The 18,484-nt window shown below is 42.5% G+C and overlaps 2 protein-coding genes across 3 annotated transcripts; both read right to left on the bottom strand.

The window, feature by feature from the left end:
• Positions 1-1,158: 1,158 nt before the first annotated feature.
• Positions 1,159-11,705, bottom strand: LOC135487770 (atrial natriuretic peptide receptor 1-like). Of its 2 annotated transcripts, XM_064771844.1 has the most exons (17): positions 11,636-11,705; positions 11,271-11,391; positions 10,452-10,548; positions 9,489-9,594; positions 9,001-9,075; positions 8,481-8,561; positions 7,594-7,770; positions 6,174-6,318; positions 5,493-5,669; positions 5,010-5,184; positions 4,634-4,777; positions 3,952-4,075; positions 3,713-3,781; positions 3,195-3,369; positions 2,553-2,651; positions 2,214-2,305; positions 1,159-1,813 (listed from the first exon to the last, which is right to left on the bottom strand). In XM_064771844.1, exons 3-17 carry the CDS (start codon positions 10,487-10,489, stop codon positions 1,736-1,738), a joined length of 1,755 nt encoding a protein of 584 aa, XP_064627914.1. In that variant the 5' UTR covers positions 10,490-10,548; positions 11,271-11,391; positions 11,636-11,705; the 3' UTR covers positions 1,159-1,735. The 2 variants fall into 2 exon arrangements, with proteins under 2 accessions (XP_064627914.1, XP_064627915.1); XM_064771845.1 differs by lacking the exons at positions 10,452-10,548; positions 11,271-11,391; positions 11,636-11,705 and adding an exon at positions 9,942-9,972.
• Positions 10,636-17,690, bottom strand: LOC135488597 (atrial natriuretic peptide receptor 3-like). Its single transcript, XM_064773240.1, has 10 exons — positions 17,334-17,690; positions 16,525-16,626; positions 16,103-16,266; positions 14,445-14,700; positions 13,989-14,134; positions 13,349-13,507; positions 12,863-12,998; positions 11,863-11,957; positions 11,271-11,391; positions 10,636-10,667 (listed from the first exon to the last, which is right to left on the bottom strand). Exons 1-10 carry the CDS (start codon positions 17,473-17,475, stop codon positions 10,636-10,638), a joined length of 1,353 nt encoding a protein of 450 aa, XP_064629310.1. The 5' UTR covers positions 17,476-17,690.
• Positions 17,691-18,484: the final 794 nt, after the last annotated feature.

The following is an 18,484-nucleotide window of genomic DNA, read 5'->3' as shown; positions in this document are numbered from 1 at the left end:
CATCAACATTATCAGGATGATCAGGTCACAGATCGCCGATACTTCAGGGGAGTCGGGGGAAAAACTCCCCTGGAAAAGTGTCCGGGCCTATTGTATCCTGTCGGATTATGCTATAAATGGTTCTGTACTAGATGTCATGACCGCCAATAGCTCCAACTGAAAGTAAGTGATAGAATGCTTGGTTCCCGGACATTCTATCCCCGGTTGTAGAAACTCCCAGAAAAAAGTTGTTAATTCTACTCTAATAATTTATTGTTCAATAAAGATATTAAAAACAAGATCGTGATATTTGTCATCCTCTTCTCCTCGGTGACCCTTGACGTCGCCAATTTGATTGGCCCATCATAAAGTGATGGAACGACACTTTATTAGACGACGTTCCGTCCTCTCAATAGCATTCCGCAATGATGAGGTCACTGCAGCTGCTGCCCTCTATTTCCCCATCGCTGAACTACAGGCAATGTCGGACAAACATGCGGTTTCGTAATGGATTCAGGCTTTCTAACTAGGGCAGTTAGATTCAATCTGGCACATGTCCGAGTGTTGAAAATACTACATAATTGTTCTGAATATTTCTCTCGCTGACTCTATGGTATCATTCATGCTAAAAACAATGCAGGGTCAAAGGTAATTGACTTTAAAATAAGCTCAAATGCGTGGAAATAAGTGTCGATGTCCGACTGTCACGTGACTAAAACGTCATATCTCATGCAAATGACCTTGTGAGCTATAAATAGTAACTTCGCGGAATGCTATAGAGAGGAATCCGCTTCAGCCGTCATTGGATTGCCCCACCTGGAAAAAATTGGCATGTGGGTTTGTGGTATGTGGTATGTGGTTTTAGATACTGCCCAAGAAACGCTGCACGGTTGCAGATCAACCCTTTTCCATCGTCCATTTGACATGGTAAACCACCCCGTGTTAATTTCGAGTCAGCCGTGGATCGCGCATCTATATCTGTCTTCGGTCATTTGGATGTGTGTTCGGTGAGAAGTCTCGTGGAGTGCGTCAATCAGCAGACCTTGGGCCAACTTGACGTCTCGGGGTAGTGGCAGTTGGTGTTCAAAGAAATACTCAATTGACAATGCCCGTACCAGTACAACCCGTCCTTAGGACGGGTACCAACTAGTTTGTTAAATACAAGAAGAATGAAAACGATTTCGTTTGGAAAGATGTTTAATAACATTTCGAATCCATACACAATACATCCAAATACGTTGTATCGACTCTCTACTACTAGTACCCGAAGTTGAAGTGTTCAAGAAGAAATAAAGAGTTAAAGGCTTTTGAATCGAACTTCAAATCCATCTCGTTTTGCCTCTAGTGTGTCATAAGCAATTTATGAAAGACGGTAAAACATCACTCAAAGTAACGATATGCAAGCCTGGCGGTAATAATGTCCGTAATTCGGCATCCTATAAATCAGTCTCTGCTCTTCCTTTGGAGGGAGAGATAAGGTTGCGTCAGGAGTGTACCGTAAATCTAACTCAAATAGCCAACTTGCGCAGACAGCGTACGTTCAGTGAAATGTATTATTGGCCACTTGTCTTTACCTTCTTGAACTATCACAAGGCTTTGCTTCTGGAAAGAGCGGACCAGAACGGCATATAGCAAACGCTGACCCTTTGTGAATGGGCCAGGTCAATGACCTAATGGAGTGGACGGTTAATGATTGCGAAATAATATGAATTTGATTCTTTGGGGCACATCATGGTATTAAAATAAAGAAACGCTTCTACGGCACAGTCCCAGGCAGTGTTTCTTCTTTTGCAATTTCATCCTCCAACCAGTAAGTCCGCATTGTGCCTTTTCCCTGGAAAGACGACAGAAGAATATAATGTCAGCAGAAACGGATGAAGAAAGTGATATCATATATTACTTGGGGAACGTGCCTGTGTAGTTCAGTCTAGGTCTGATCCCCCGACATCATCATGTTCCATGCTTCTGAAAACGATACAGACATTACGTCATTAACTTTCGGCGAAATTTTCGGTAGTCACATTGATCAACCTGCTCACCCCATAGATAAAAAACAGCACATCACTTTACGTTGGTCTTTAAGTTCCTCCAGCAGATACCGGATCGCTCAAATATCTTGCATTCAGCACGAAACCAGTCCCGAGATTTCTCTTTGTCATGTTAGCCACCCTTGCCTACATTCTGTAGGCGTGCGGTATCTGAAATATAATTGCAAGACTATACTTGTCACTTACCTTAACTTCCAATTCTTGCCTGTAGGTTGTCACGAACCCACCAATGCGCTGAAGAAGATCGTTCGTGCTAGAGCTGATGTGAATCTTTAACGCTGAAATGAGAATATATACGCGATTCCTTAACAGGGCAACGATCGTCAAGTAAGCCTGAATGTCAACAATGTATTCGACTGGTGAAAACTTATCATTTTCTCATTGAGAGGGTTTGGACACGTTTTGAAGATTTAGGCACACTCGTCAATGCACTAAATAATAACCCGACGATCAAACTTGGGGACGAAAAATCGTTACAGTCACAGAGTGTTATTGATCAAAATAACTTCAAGGTGATCAACTTACGTTCTCCATTGCTTTCCATTCTCGAAGCAGTATTAACTGTGTCTCCAAACAGACAGTACCTCGGCATCGTCAGGCCAACCACACCAGCAGCGCACGGACCTAAAAAAAGAGAAACCGTCGTTTGTCGATTTGAATCCATTCGAAAATATCGTTATTCTTGCTGGTCCTGTTCATGTGATTCAATGCTACAACCTTAGAAACGCCTCAATGAAATGCTGGCGTGGTTAGTATCTACTAGACTGAGCTAGTGTGTTTCATCAGCAATGTGTGTTGGGACCCCTGCGTCGCGACCGACTCGAAGTAACGCCTTTGTAAGCGATTCGTCATTGGTCAGGAGTAAATAGGCACGTTTTGCAACCTTATGCGAACGACGAAGTATTAAACGCCTAAGAAAGTCTGTCGGGTCATCAAGTCTGGTGCTAATTAACTTGACATTCGTAAATCATATTCTAAACTTAGTTCGAGGAAATTTTCAAAGAAAGTCGTCGATAAATTACAGTTACATTACTTCGTACTTCGGCGTTTGTTACTCTTGGCAAAAAGGGTTGCGAAACCAGCCTGCTCTGTAACAACAGCTTCCTTAATTGCAGCTCCAATGTTGTTAGGAGTGGAGGTATCAGAAAATCTGAAACGGATGTTTACCAGAATGCAAGCCAATTCGAATTTGCAGAGGATAATCTGAGCAATGACGGATCTTGAACTTCTTGACAGAACTCAATAACTTCAGCGACATCTTGGAAATTTCGCTCACGTGACGGTCGCCATTCCTTTTTGGTAGACCAGAGGTTACCATGTATGCATCACCAATGGTTTCAACCTGAAAGTATAGTAGTTCAGGATCAGAGATCTTGTAGACACAACCTCGGTGACATCTGTCGTCTTACTGGGAAGTATCATCAACCATCAAAGGGGAAGACTTCTTTGAAAAAAATGCGCATGTTGTGGAAATTTTAAGATAAAGAAGGACAAGGAGACCCCAATAGCAGACGAAGGGAACACGTACGAAAAAGGAGGCGGTCTTATACCATGTAATGGTAATAAAATGATAGGAAGTACAATAGCCTACATGGTATACCCGTAGCCTGGGTTTCTAGTGGGCAAGAGGATGAAGGAATTTGAGTAACGACTCAGCAGGAAAAGCAGTGTTCCTTTTTGCCTACCTTGTAAACATCAAAATGTGAGATGATCTCGTCGAAAACTGTGTAGAGGTCGTTGAGTAGGTCAATGATCTGAAAGGAAGTAAGGTAAAAGAGAGATTTATAGCGACAGAGTTGGGATTTGTGCAGCTCTGTATCGCACTGGCATACACGTTAAACGAATCAAACCTTTAACGCTTTTCCAGCAAAGCATTCTGATGATGAGTTGAGTTTATAGACATTTTTTATTTGATGCTATTTACCTGAACTGGAGTACTCATGGATGAAAGCTTGGTGAAGCCCACTATATCACTGAAGTAGATTGTCACGCATTCGTACGTCTCAGGCTCCACGTTGCCGTTCTCTTGGATCTGAGTGACGATTGATCTGCAGGGATATTTTCTTTATTACACCATAGGGTTGAAACTAATCTGATGTCAGATTGACACCATTCAAACAAGATGTCACCTTTGACTCTTCCCATAAATGTTTAATGTTTTAGTAGTACATTCGCTTGGCCAATTGAGCAAGTTTGAAGTGACTATAAAGCGGCGACACTCTCTATAGCTTTCACCCTATCAAGTCTATCAATAGGACAAGCTGCTGGACACGTTGACTACCCAGGCTGGAAGCACGGTATCATTAGTTACCGAGTCAACCATGGCTGGGAACAGGAAATACTGGCCTACTTTTTACCCAAGCCTAAAGCAGGATACCTAGTGTCTACCCATTTAAACACAATCGTAGGAGACCAGTCTACTATTCTGCCCTTGACAGAGAACAGGATACCAGTCTATTTCGCTTCACTTGCTGGAGCAGGATTAGAGTTTACTCGTGTTTCACACGCTTGTATTTGGATACCAGTCTGCAGTGCTGCCTACGACAGAAAACAGGAGACCAGTCTATTTGCTACACTTGCCGGAGCAAATACCAGTCTATACTCACGCGGGAAGCAGACGATGCAGCAGCTCTTCAACTCTCTTCTTCTCCTCGAGGTATTTTTCAGTTCTCTCCTCCACCAGACTCTCCAGGTTGTTTGCATACTGCTCCATCCGTGAAATCAGATTGTCCATCAGGTTTACTTTACCCCTGGAAACAACGGGTTCAAGAAAACAAGCCTAGCGGCGACTAAGACCGCGATAGAATTATATGCATAAAAACACTGATATCCCGCATTAAAGAAATGATATCCTGACATCGTCAGCCAACAAAGCTTTTTCTGTCACAGTACAGTTTTACATGTTTGTGATCTACATCGAACCTCATCGCCCAAAGGCTTGTTATAACCATAATTTGTTAGATCGGTACAGGTAAGACGAACCTTCCGCCGTTCATTGCATTGAATTCTTGGATGACCTCTTTCAGCTTTGGCCTCTCGTCTGCAAACTCCGCCCAACATCTGCACACGAGGTTGCGCATCTGTTGACTACACTCATCTGCCGATAGCGTGGGACGGAAAGGCGGACAGGTGATTTCGATTACTTTCTGGATGATGTCTGTGGAAAAGAGCCATTTTTTGCATGGTGAAAGAAGATTCTAATCATAAACGATCCTACAATGCACAAATTGCATTTGGATTCAGTTCAGCGAGAAATGAAAGCAACATCATTGTTTTGAAATGCCACCATGTTGTGAGGAAGAGTTGAAAAACGGGAACCTGTATGGAGAATAGTGAAAATGTTGGCTTAAGAAAAACATTAACGCCCATGCTAACGATTTAAATACAATTTACATGGTATTTTCCAGATATGGTTGAATAAAGAGAAGTTTTACATGCATAGAGTACTAAAATCCACTAATATACCTTCTGCATTGTACTTAGAAATCCCATAAGTTTTTTGCAAGATGTCATCAGTCTCTACAAAGAATGGTCCCTTTCTCTCGACGATCTCTTGTAGTAAGATACCGAGACTATAGATGTCGCTTTGTTGGTTTTCTTTGTTCGCTTTGCGTAATACTTCTGGGGCGGTCCAAAGCAGTTCTGCATTGGAAAAATATATGATATATTTGTGTTTTTTGTCACATCCTTTTTGTTCGAAAAACTGTATGTTGCATAGGATTGCAAGTATCACACACCACACGATAAGGCATTAGACTAAAATACAGCTATTTGTCTGCTTTCGACACTATCTTTCGCTCATCTCTCATCACGCCCTGAACGCTAGAGGAGAAGGGAAACAAAACCGAGTTCAGCTCGAAAGGAGACATGAATGGCTCAATATTACCTTTTGATAAGAAATGCACTATAAAGAAAAAAACATAAAGGTATCAATGAAATTACATAATTTTCACTTTTTTCTTCTTTAGTAGGTGTAAGTTCTGAGTCGTCTAACGAGTCCAGGACAAGACAGTGTTGCCTTTATTAGGTGTAATTTTTAGACACCGACGTAAGACAACAAAAAAAATTTCTGGTGAAAAACCTTTTTCTAGGAATTTGTAGTGAGCCCTTTACGTCTAATTCCTTTATGCTAACATTAACTATTACCATTTGCGGACCTATCTTCACGTCTCTGCCAAGATACTGGAGCAAAGTCTCCAAGTTTGACACAGAAACGGTTGTCTACCAAACAGTTGGAACTCTTCAGGTTTCCGTGACACTTGAAGGGCGATTCATGAAGAAACTGCAAGCCCTGAAAAAACATGGAAATCATTTTGGCATAAATGGGCAATTGACGGCTGCCATGGCGGCCATATTATATCGATAATCGGATCACGCCGATTTTCAAAAGGAACCTTGCCCTAAAGGTTGAAGCCGTCAACTGACTGGCCGCCAACTCCAGCGTCCGGGGAGTCCGACCGGGCTTACTGGACTTTGCGCAATATTTCGCCAAAAAACTATTCTACGCAACGGTACCTAGGTGACTTTTCCTATTCATAATACACAGCCTGTCCATCCTAGATCGTGGTTACATGGGGAGTAATCGTTGTAAAATTAGGCCAAACGCAAATACAGTTTACGCGGGTCTACCACTATGTTTACGATGCGAACAAGCCGTGTAAGTCATTATCCAGCATTTTTTTCATTGAACATTTGCGGGTACAGCGTCACAGGGAGCAGCATTGAACGGTAAACAGGTTCACATCATATTCAGACAACGGCTTGTAACGGCCATACAGGAAACGATTCGTATCAAAAACCGACGATCACAACTATTCGCTTGCTGAGAGTATACATTACGCGCATACATTACATTCAGACATTTGAGCTTCCAATAATTTTGTTAATTTACGTGAGTACATTTTCAACCCCGAAAAGTGTGATGAAGTTATGCTTTTATTTAGTAAAAATCGGTAGGTATGTCCAACAAGACATGTGTCTCAGCTGCCTGGGTGGGTGTGGGTCATCACTCAAAAGTCGTTCTCTGCAATGCATGCAAGCACTGCGTGTGTGTTTGATTTGTGTACACAATGTACGTTACCCTCTCTACTTCAAATGAATGGACCTCATAAGGGTTTGATTAATTAATTGTTTGTCGTACCTTCTTCGATCGAGGTCCGAACAAATTTTCAGGCTAGAGTACCGGGGTAAAAACATAATGGTCGCTCCCCCATTTCGCTCGTTTCGTTTCGTTGCGCAAAGTCCAGTAAGCCGTCCGACCGCACGCCTCTCGCCGCCAGAGAGTTGCGCAGATCGGAGTTGACTTCTGCGACAGTGACCCGCCCGCACTCGTAGCCTTTTCTGGCGTTCAGGCGCTGGCGGCAAAATCCCAGTATAGTTCGTCATGTTCCCGGCTATACCATGGACTGTTACTGAGTTTCATTACACTAATTAAGTTATAGGGAAGAGGAGCTATCAGAGACTATTCTAGATGTTGCTGCTTGCATGTGATAAGGGCCGGTGAATCCTTCGTCGCTAGAAATGGCCTTGAAGGGATGCTTGGGCTGATGTGGTTAATATGTCTTACCTTTAATATATCGAATATAACGGATTGTTTAAACGCCCAATCCAAGTCCACGTCATCATTCTCCAAAACATCTTGGAGACTTCCCTTCGAACAGTACTCTGATATGGCGATGACAATTCCCGGCTCCACGCACGCCCCAACCAATCTTACCGTATTCGTCGAGAGCAGGTCATGCAGCTGCCAAAATGACGATGAAAACGAAATAATTGTTTTCATGATGACATTTTCAACGTGTTATTTGTAATAGTTCGCTCAACTAAGACTTAGGCATGAAAGACTCTTTGCGAGTGTGGCGAAAATGAATTCGCACAGGACTATGACACGACAGATTCTGTCACGAAGAAACGACATTTCTGCCCTAATGGTACTCCACCTGTTGCCTCCGTGACCTTCAGATATGATTGAAGGGAATGACTGCACCAGATAAGACAGGTTATTATTAACCTTAATCCTCAACATTTTCCTGTCACGCATCTTATCTCTCCAACAACACAATGGTATACGACCTACCACGCCCTTTATATATAGTTATCGGATTGACATTGGAAAGCCCCTGATTGACCATCAAAATAAAAGCCACTCGATGCCCGATAATAATGAGGTTGAGAACAGCAACTTATCTTGGATCCTTATACGTATACGGATAAACTCTGTATAATCCGTATACGTGGGATCCGTGATAGGTCGCAGATCTCAACCTCTCTGTCACCGTCACCCCTATTGCACATTGAGACACGGTATCGGTGGCGACATGACGACATCGGAAACTGACTTCAAACACCAGTACCGACTGACGAACGCAGGTGCCGTGGTTGTCTGGGCTCCAGAGTACGCTGAAAAATCGGCCAAATTGTGCGTACATACGCACTAATTGAACGGCCACTTACCTGCGTGAGTTCTTCTTTAAGAGCGTTTGTCATTTTGACTTCATCGATATGCTTGATATGCTTCAGAGCAACCGTCACACCCTGGAAAACACTTGCAGTTAGTGAAAGTGAAAAAAGTGAAAGTTATTGACAAAATCAAAAGATATCAAAACGACTCCGTGATATTTTCTTTCATTTCATGGTGATCTATTAGCCAGGAAGAACCTTTGAGTTTTGGAAACGACCAAGAAAGTACATGCAGTGATTTTGGCTGCAGACTATAGCAGGATTGGTCGAGTTTTGTTGCTTAACCTGCGATGATAATTGCTGCGATCTGCCGACAAAAAGATCGCTCGTCTGCGGGTAAAACCGGGAATCGGTGCATGCAGGGTTTGGTATTGATTGCTGGTCGCTAAGAAGGCACCTGGATGACCACCACAAACCAGAGGTTTTTGTCGCATGTGATCATGGTCACACTCGTCGCAGCGACAGAAATCACTCGTCTGCGGGGCGCTCAAGGGAGGTTCTACTTGGTACTTACATTCAAATAGCCAGTTGCTATGTATTCTTGACACCTTGACGTTGAACTTTTCAGGGTAACTCTAGATGTTCCCAACTAAAACAAGAGAAAGTTAGAATATTTAAAGGCCTCTATACACCGTATACATGTTCATTGTATTTCATTGTGCCACAGGTAAATAAAATGAACAAAGCTGTAAGACTAACTTATATAGGATAAAATGCATATCGTTTTTTAAAACACCGGTGTAAAAGTTTGAAATGTCCCAAAGGATATGATGTCCGGGGAACGAAAGATTCTATTACGCACTTCTTATCTCTGAGCTGTTGACGGTCATGGTCTCAATTAGACCCACGAACCATGACGGTCATGGTCTCAATTAGACCCACGAACCATGATCTGTCCGCAGAACGCAAAGCGCCAGACACCTTTTCAAGGGGGACATTTTCGACGGCTTTATACCATGGGCATCTTAATTTGTTCGCCGTGTTGTAATAATTGTTGCTTACAGATTTTCTTGATCTGGACGAGCCGAACTTCTTTCTATCCTCTGTGATGTCGTCAGGGTTAACATTCCAACGCATCGCGTTGACCATCCTCTGCCACTGCAGGCGCCTTAAAGGCAAGGAGACGCGATAAGTTAGCGAAAGGAAGGAAACAGACACGAGAGGGCAAATGGAAAGTACCAAGACTGATGTGTGTATATAAAGCATGAAGTCTACCATTCGCGATTTGGCAGGCGGCATGGTTGCTAATGGCGAGTCTATGTTTTGTCTCAACCAGTCAACAGGCCGGTGCTGCACTTACGATTGCTTTGGCCTTGTGCTTTGGCCGAATCTGTTTATACACTCCGGACCTAGCGGACCGGCCTTGTCCTGTCGCCCGGAAATAGACTGCCCCGGGAGTCTATTGCTATTAACTCAAATCGTTGCTGCTACATGTTTAATTTGAGCTCAACATACATGTAATTGCATTGGCGGTTTTGCGCTTCTCCTGCACCTGCCACTGTTTGCAGTCCGAACCATCATGTGGTCCATTGATTGATAGTTAAAATGATAGTTGAAATTGATACTTCAGACAGGTGGTATAAGGCAATGATAAGATTCATAAAGAATTACACAAGATCGAAAATTGGATTGTCTTCTTTCTTTGATACCATTAGACCAGAAGAACAATACCAACAACAGAAAAGCTATTGTCGTGATGACGGAAATTGTGTTAATTTTACAGCAACAAGATCCTCTGTTTCATATACCATAGGCGACAAAACAGATTTGGCTTATTCCGAGGGAAGATTATCATTTGACCTTTCATGCGGTGATCGATATAGCAGGCTGATGGTACATTGGAAGAGATGGTTAGCGGGATCAAACTGTTTCTCTGAAGATGTGTCCCTTTTAATGACGGTATATTGTCTTGTTTCGCCATTACACATTTTTTTCAACGTGGAACCGAATCTAGGCTAAACTTACCTGTAAATTAGATAAACTGATACTAAAACTGTTACCATGACAACAAGCAAAGACACAATTATCGCCGTCAACAACGTAATGAGTCGTTTTGTTTCATCTGAAACCAAAAAGACATTTACGGCTTATAATATAACAATTGAATATCCAGTTATGCTTGATTAATGGTGCTTTTGCTGTGCCATGATCATTTGCCGTCCATTTCACGGAAGAATGGCACTGCAGACAAAAAATTATAAAATGGCTGGCAAAGTAGTCAGTATTTCACTTAAAATCGCTGGTTCTTGGTCATACTTTGGCCAATTCTGGTAGAGTAGGTATTTTTAGATACTTAGGACTTTGAAGTTTGAGATGAAATGCTAAATTTTCTTCAGTGTTGATGATCAAATTAATTAGAAAAAGTCTGCTAAAAATTACATGTACCAATATCGTGAAATAGATTATTAGGTTGAGCATTTTTACCTTTATGAGACTAATCAATCTTGTTGAGCCCACGACCGCGCTCAACAATTTTAATGTTTCCTATAAATCAATCTTGTGATGGTCTGATGAGTTACCTTGGTTTTTCAGTTATAATATAGAAACAGTCGTAAATCGTATCCGCTTGCTTTAATATTAGCTTTTGTACACAAATAAAGAAGTTTGAATGAAATTACCAGGTCAAACTTTAATCATTATGGTTTTGACTGCAACATCTTTGATATACTAACTATAAATTTCATGAAACAAACGCTGACATGTAGCGGTTACTGTAGGCCAACACAGGCACAGGAAAAAATCATTCAAGATATAAGGACAGGGGCTATCTTGATTATCTTATACCTTGTTCGCAAAACTCGTTGCTATACCCACAGGGAGGATGGTCAATTGGCGGACCATCTCCAGGCCACGTGATGGACTTCAGAACCAGGGTGTCGTTGGTGCTGAAATAATGGCCAATCACCTGAAGAAAATAGAGATTCATTCGAAACCAATTCGCATTTTCAAACGGCAGAGTTTCACTAAATGAGTTGCAGAGACCAACATTGAACAAGGTAGTGGCAGAAGTAAAAGGCTCGCGGTTATTGACCCGCTCCTCATAACAATCCAGAAATTCACTGACATGGCCATTCTATATAGTTGTTTTAGACGAATGAACGAGAAAAATATGCAAATCCTGATTAATTGAGTATAATCTTTAACATTACCTTGACCGGAGATCCAATAATTCCATCAAGGTGACAGCGCACGGATCAATGCATCTGCACATTGATGATAAAACGCTCTCACGAGATGCGCTTTTCAGAACTGATGGCCAAAGAATATCCGATGTTGACAACAGAGACGCTGAACCTTTACTGATTAAATGAACATGTGATTTCTATTGGGACGTTAAACCTCTATTGATGACCTTGGCATGAAGAGGCACACATACCTCCATATCTCCAGTTTGTTTATTCTGAAGATGTTTGATAGTGTACGCTTGCTCTCTGTCACCATTATCGTTCAGCGTCAATTCTCCCGTAATACCTTAAAAACACAGAAAAGCATCATGGAGCAATATTGAATAAGTCATCCAAATTGGCAATATAGCAATATAGCAATTTCCGCGAAATATCGATAATCCAGCCATACATCCCATGATTTACGGACTAAAGCAGTTAAAATGGGCCGTAAACAATGGTTAAAGTGGAACCTCTATATTAAGGACAGCCTCGGAACTTCAAAGAGAGGTTGTCCTTAATAGAGAGGTATCCGCTCAGGGAAGTTCCATTGTAATTGACTTTCAATGGGTTAGTGGGTTTCATTCATGTGAATCTCCCGAGAGGGCGACTCTCTTCGACAGCGTATAGGTTTCATTCGAGGTGTCCTACTTTACATTACAAACCGCCCAATATTGTTCATAGAGGTATCAATGCCCTGTGACGCCCGGCTCTCAACTCAATTTTTTTTAAGTGTTGAAATAAAGTGGTGCAAAGTCTTGACGCTTTGGCGTTTCTTGACAATAGCATCGATTATTGATGATGTTGGTCATCACTGGATATTGACTGCTATCCTGGCTATAGAAATAGCTTGGCCAATTGAGCGTTTCCCGTAGAGCAGATTTGATATCGACCACTCCATATCTTTTACCATTTACTGTTTCGATGACTCGCTATCTGATTATTTGGGTGTGATTTGATTCCACAATAAAAGAGGCTGTATATAGCAGACGGGAATAATCAATATGTTCCGTTAATTCCTAAGGCTAGATAGCCCCCCCCCCCCCCTCCCCAGCAAAATCACCACAACCACTATCACCTGGACCCGCGGGCACCTAGACTCCCGGGGCAGCCCATGCGTCATCCTTGGATGCGACAGGACGAGGCCGGTCCAATGCGTCCGGAGTGTTCTATCCTCTCATCACAACCAGACAGAGAATCCAATAGACTCACTGTGAAATGATCTTCCCCAAAGTCTGTGAGAAAGTAATGTTCCGTTACTAATGTTGCCGCCTGCTGCGACTGTCTCGTTTATGGACCTGGCGTAGAGATACACGGCCTCGTAAAGGTTGGCTGCGGGGTATGGAATCTGAGGAAGAAACAACGAAACATGATATAGCAGATAGAGAGGTTTAGATTACCTCATGGGAGACAATGAAAATAAAAGGCTGGTATGTAACAACTTGTTGATGTGGCCGGAAATTATGCAATATCAATCAATGAGAAAGTGTGGCACAAAATATATCTCAGTGAATACGAGTCTCGTGCAAGCTTTACTTTGGCATAAAAAAGGGTTTGGCGGTTCTAGCGTGCCTTGCTTAGAAACGGTTCATTCCATTTGTACCCCCCCCCCCCAAAAAAAAAAAATTATAACATATTTTTACATCCAGTTACAATATATTGTTTAACATTTTACTTCTTTTGTAAATTTATGCATACCATTTCGTCCTCTTCGTATGTAAAACCAAATTTCTTCAACGAAATCTCTTTGACTTTTCTTTGGAAGGCGTCGTACTCGGCAGAGGTGTCTCTGTTAAAGTAATAGATGAAGAAGAAGGCCGTGTAGGCCGACTTGGCAATCTCATCAGACGTGTCATTCTGAAAAGATATCAAGTTTGAGATGCCCACACTGGTTAATCAAATTCAGTGATAGTTTTAGCAGAGTAGACCCGTCGGAATCCTTTGTCCAGGAAACTCCATAGGGGTGAAAGGTATTTCTTGGGCTTCTTTCACCCCTCAATTTCATCTGTTACAATCGAGCCGGGCGAGTCTATTGTCGCCCATAACCCGGCGGCATATTCAATCTGATGAACCAGCGTGCTACCAAATCCAATGGTACGGAGGCCGGAACCTGATTACGTTTGGAATAATGATTTACCAGTGCCTGGATTCTAATGTTATGGATTTTTCGCAAATCCCCGGAAACGCTAACGTTATATAGGCGTGCACGTGGACGTATTAGGAAGTTTCCGCAAAGCCTCCGCAACGTCCACGAGAACGCCTGTGTTCGGCCAGGAGGTCAAACAAAGAGACAGGCGTTCACGTTGGCGGGGGATTTGCGAAAACTCCCTACTCTTACCCTTCTCCAATGAAAATTCCCGTAAGCTCTCGGCTGCTCGTAATACCCAGCAGAAAGAAAGATGAACCTGCCGTTAATGAGGCCTTGTTTGTTCGCTGCTATGGCGATGTTCCTGAGGGATTCGCCCCTGACCGCCAACAAGATGACTGAAATAGTAAGCAGGATAAGGATCTCTAATAACGATTTCCGCTTGAGTTTTGCGGCGTTTTGAACTTTATTGCCAATTTGAGCTGGCCAACATTTATTACATTCTGTTGTTGATGAAGTGCTTATTGCAGTTTTCTTTTGATCCTGCTGGGAGAAGGCTGGTGGAAGCCATTTTTGCCTGAAAAACGAACATATCTCGTCCCTTTGAATAAGGTAGCAGCAATCACTTTCAGAATACATGTATATAAATTTCGCGAAAACTGAAGTGAATTATCCATCCAAATCAGGCAAGGAAGAGAACTTGCTTACTTCTGCTGACGCCAGCACAATGTCTGACAGCATCCTCCACCGACATCTCCGCCCCCTGACCAAGTCGCACCTTAGTGGCGATGGTGAAGTTATTCCCCTCCACCAGCAGGTCCTCCAGGGTCTTCAAGGTGTACCACCAGACCTTGTCATTGTGGCTCTCCCAAATGATACTGACGCGGTGCCAGTTAAACCGCTGAAGAACCTTATAGAAAGCGTAACCAGTTTTCTCGAAGGTTCCCATGAAACGAACCAAGGTCTGTAGAAAGTGAAAGAAAAAACATCGAATACGGGCAAGGAATTCTGTCTAAAATGATCTTTCTTTTACAGTATTTATCACAATGGACTATTAGTATTTAACAGTGCCAACTTGAAAAAATGGAAATTGAAAAATATATGGAAATTTTACGACAGCTTGTTTTTTCGAAGGTTCCCATGAAACGAACCAAGGTCTGTAGAAAGTGAGAAAAAAAACATCGAATACGGGCAAGGAATTCTGCATAAAATGTTCTTTCTTTTACAGTATATATCACAATGGACTATTCGTATTTAACAGTGCCAACTTGAAAAAATGTAAATTGAAAATATAGAATTGTAATGGAAATTTTGATATGCTTCTTAAGGGAGACAATAGGCGCCAGGATCAAGAAAAGTTAAATCAAGTTACAAGATATCGCCGACAGGGATCTTTCCTATCGCGCACATAACTTGAATGATGAGTAAATGATTGTCGCCGAATTGGACAACAAATGCGACATACACGTACTAATCATGATGACGATAACGAATTTGACCCCCCTGTTCTTACTTATATATAGTCCCCTTTAAACTGGAGGTTTGCATGACTGAAATCAAATAAGAATTCCCTTGTTGAATCAAGGTAATTTCTTATTTTGATAGCAGACTCAGCATTCCTCAGGGATCTCATTTATCTGAGGAAATTAATTTTCTCGCGGTAAAGATGGATGCATCCACTCCGCTTCTTGACCTTTTGGATTTCACCATGCACGCCGCCTCAGACCTCGCCGTGGAGTCGCTGCCGTATTGGCTCTTAGGATCTCCTGAGCGTTTTTGCGAAACTATCATATATTATGCATTGAGCTTATGCAGAGTCCCGGAGAGCAAAAAGATAAGATTCGGGCGAGTGTATTGTTGCCCGTAACATTATTCGATTTGGCATCGCGAAGGTGAAATGTTAATTGATCGGTGACACATCAGGAACAAGCTCATAGACACAACAATCACCGGGAGGTCATCAAAGGAAAGGAGAGAAGGAAGATAATGTCAGGGAAATGCGCTCACTTATGCCCATTAGTCATATCAGTCTACTCGTATCAGCTTCATTAGTGAATAAGGGGATGGGCGTGGCAATCTTGTTGCCTTAGTTAGTGGCCAGTCATTTAGCTGCGAGGTGAAGGGCTTCTTGCTGCCAGGTGAAGGGCCTCGTCTAAAGTAGAGAACCACGACTGCTCATGTTTTTTATGCACACAGTATGTACACAATGGCATAGATAGGCGAGACCGTATCGGCGGCTTAGTGTAACTCATCTGACATATGCTTGTCTCCTGGCTATCGTCTCCCTTTAGGGTTAGACTTTTTTGAATTGCCCCTTAATGAACTGATTTTACATCGGTGAAACTAGAGTATGATTCACAACTTACTGTAAATTCCTTCTTGTTCAACATTTCGCTATCCTGGCAGACGCCGGCGAAGCATGGGATGTTCACGAATGCAGCCAGACGTGCGACCATTCGACAAACGCTTGAGCACGCTGGACCAATGATGACGTCATACGTGGAGTTGGCGAAGGCAAGATGCGCATTCCCTTTAAAAAGATGGAAACATGGGATTAATCATGGTGGCAGGTCACAGGCGACGAAAATCGCTAGTTTTGCCGGGCGCTCAACTCCTACCTCTCTAAAGAGCAATCTGGGGATCCGGACAGATACCAAGGATCTCTGCAAGACGGGATTTTTTTTTCGCCAAATTTGTCACAACCCACAAAAATAAGGGTTTCCAAGATTTCGAAAAGCGGGAAAATATCACTTTAATGAGCTATATACTTATATCAGAGAAGACTCACCAAAGCCGTACACTGCGTTGCATCTTGAATTGACAAAGTCTGGTTTCAAAATGTGATTGGGCAGTAGTCCTTCCTTTTCTATATCATCTATGGCTACTAACACTGAAAACAGACGCGAAAGGACTGTTATCCCTCAACAAAATCAAGATGCCAAAATAACAAATTTCAACTTTAGTGGCCCTGCCGGCGTAACGTTTCGGAGAGCTGCCGTTTCCCGTCATTGTTTGGGAACGCTAGTACTATTATTATTATTTTTATTTTATTTTGGTGCCATTGGTTTAGTGTAGGCTCGTATTGATGGTACTTTTTCTCACGTACGTGAAAATGTGGTCAGTTATGCGGCGTCTCTCACAAAGACAACAGCATTGGAGACAAGGCGTCGACAAACTTTTCTGCAAAAAATATCCTTTAACAAACTAACAACTAAAATAACACTTGAGAGGTTTACTTAATAGAAGTAATAAATTGAAGAGAATTAAGAATTAACGTATGATAGCTAACTCTATAATCATATAGAATCAAGCTTTCTGGCGTATTGAAAAAAGCTTTTTTTCGGCCAACACACAGCGAAATGACAAATCTCTGAAGGAAGGTTTTTGAGTTTCTAAAAACCTCTACGGGCTGCAAATTTGCCTTGGTTGAAAGCGATTGTCAAAAGCTTCATTTAAGATCAAGAACTTTCTTTCTTCGAGGATGGCGTTGCGGGGACATTGCGAAAACTCCACACTGGCCCAAACCGCCGAATCATCGCGGGCATAACACGCATAAGAAGGAGGCCAGCAATAATGCGCATTTGGGTTTCTCCTTACCTGCCCCGCCGGACATCTCTGCTCCGAAAGGGTACTTGAAATTCCCAGTCGTCTGCGGTATGAAGACCATGAGTGACAACTCCTTGACTTGGGCAGCGTCCATCAGACTCACCAGAAGTAATAAGAGGTGTATCATATCCATCGGAAACAGATGATAATCAAACGAAACCGAGACAAGGAAAAAAGTGAAAACTAACAAAACAGTTGATTTTTTATGATAAACCGCAAATATGTATTGTTCTTCAATACTGAATATGTATAGGCATTCCTGAAAGAATTTGCCGCTCGTGGGGCATCCTCGAAAACTAGTCGTATCCTCCCCTCGCACACGTTCGTTAGTGCCGAGTGTTAGCCTGACGTTCAGGATGCGCGCAGGCAGACTCCTCAAAATATGATATCCTCAGACCTATAGATCCCCGATCCTTATTCCATGTCGCCTGCGACATTAGTCCTGAATGCACAACCTCACTTTATGAATAATAGTGACCCTCTTGTGGGGTTTTTTCACACCACTTATTGGTATGTGATTTAAAAAAGAAATTATTCGATAGGGCTTGCGTCCGTTCCACTAGATTCTAGTGTGGCCATGTGACGACAAATAAAAGCGCCGATCGTCTGGAGGACAGGTCAAATCGATTGAGGACAAAGAGGTTGCACTGTCATGATCTATCATCGCTATGATCGCGCTGCTTCAGCACTTACCGAGAACACCTGTCTACTGTATAATGATCCCGCGGTACGGCTAAGAATACTTTGCTTCAATCCAATAATTCATGGCCCCCGGTCATGGCCACAAATCCATCAAGACCCCCCCCCCCCCACCTCCCTGCATTCGCCCCACCAACGTTGGGTGCTAATGGGTTGTTTCTATTCAATTAGACCTCTGTAATCCGGACACTTCCCTAATAAGGACAGCAATCGTCAGTCCAAATTAAGGGTGTCCTTTATAGAGGGTTCTACTGTAGTTGGAAGACATGATGGTTCTTCATCAACTTCTCTAATTTCACTGGAAAGGGTCTTGCGAATAATGCAACTGGGGAGAACCTATGATCTTCTGAACCTCTCCATTACTGCCTCAGGTAATTTTCTTGCATCAGGTAATTTTGAGTGCACAGCGGTGCTCCTCTTAACCTCTCTGTTATTTGTATGGC

The sequence above is a fragment of the Lineus longissimus genome, chromosome 5 (assembly GCF_910592395.1).
Source record: "Lineus longissimus chromosome 5, tnLinLong1.2, whole genome shotgun sequence".
Lineage (NCBI taxonomy): Eukaryota > Metazoa > Nemertea > Pilidiophora > Heteronemertea > Lineidae > Lineus > Lineus longissimus.
The sequence above is the reverse complement of the archived record's forward strand: the minus strand, read 5'-3'. Positions and strand labels throughout refer to the sequence as shown.

Excerpts from the sequence above, each read along its gene's own strand:
- LOC135487770 (XM_064771844.1), bottom strand. The coding sequence starts at position 10,489 with ATGGTAACAGTTTTAGTATCAGTTTATCTAATTTACAG. Across the intron at positions 3,782-3,951 it reads CCATGAGTACTCCAGTTCAG|ATCATTGACCTACTCAACGA; the intron begins GTAAATAGCATC and ends ACTTCCTTTCAG. Across the intron at positions 3,370-3,712 it reads CACATTTTGATGTTTACAAG|GTTGAAACCATTGGTGATGC; the intron begins GTAGGCAAAAAG and ends CTATACTTTCAG.
- LOC135488597 (XM_064773240.1), bottom strand. The coding sequence starts at position 17,475 with ATGGATATGATACACCTCTTATTACTTCTGGTGAGTCTGATGGACGCT. Across the intron at positions 14,701-16,102 it reads TGAACAAGAAGGAATTTACA|ACCTTGGTTCGTTTCATGGG; the intron begins GTAAGTTGTGAA and ends CACTTTCTACAG. Across the intron at positions 12,999-13,348 it reads CATACGAAGAGGACGAAATG|ATTCCATACCCCGCAGCCAA; the intron begins GTATGCATAAAT and ends TTTCTTCCTCAG.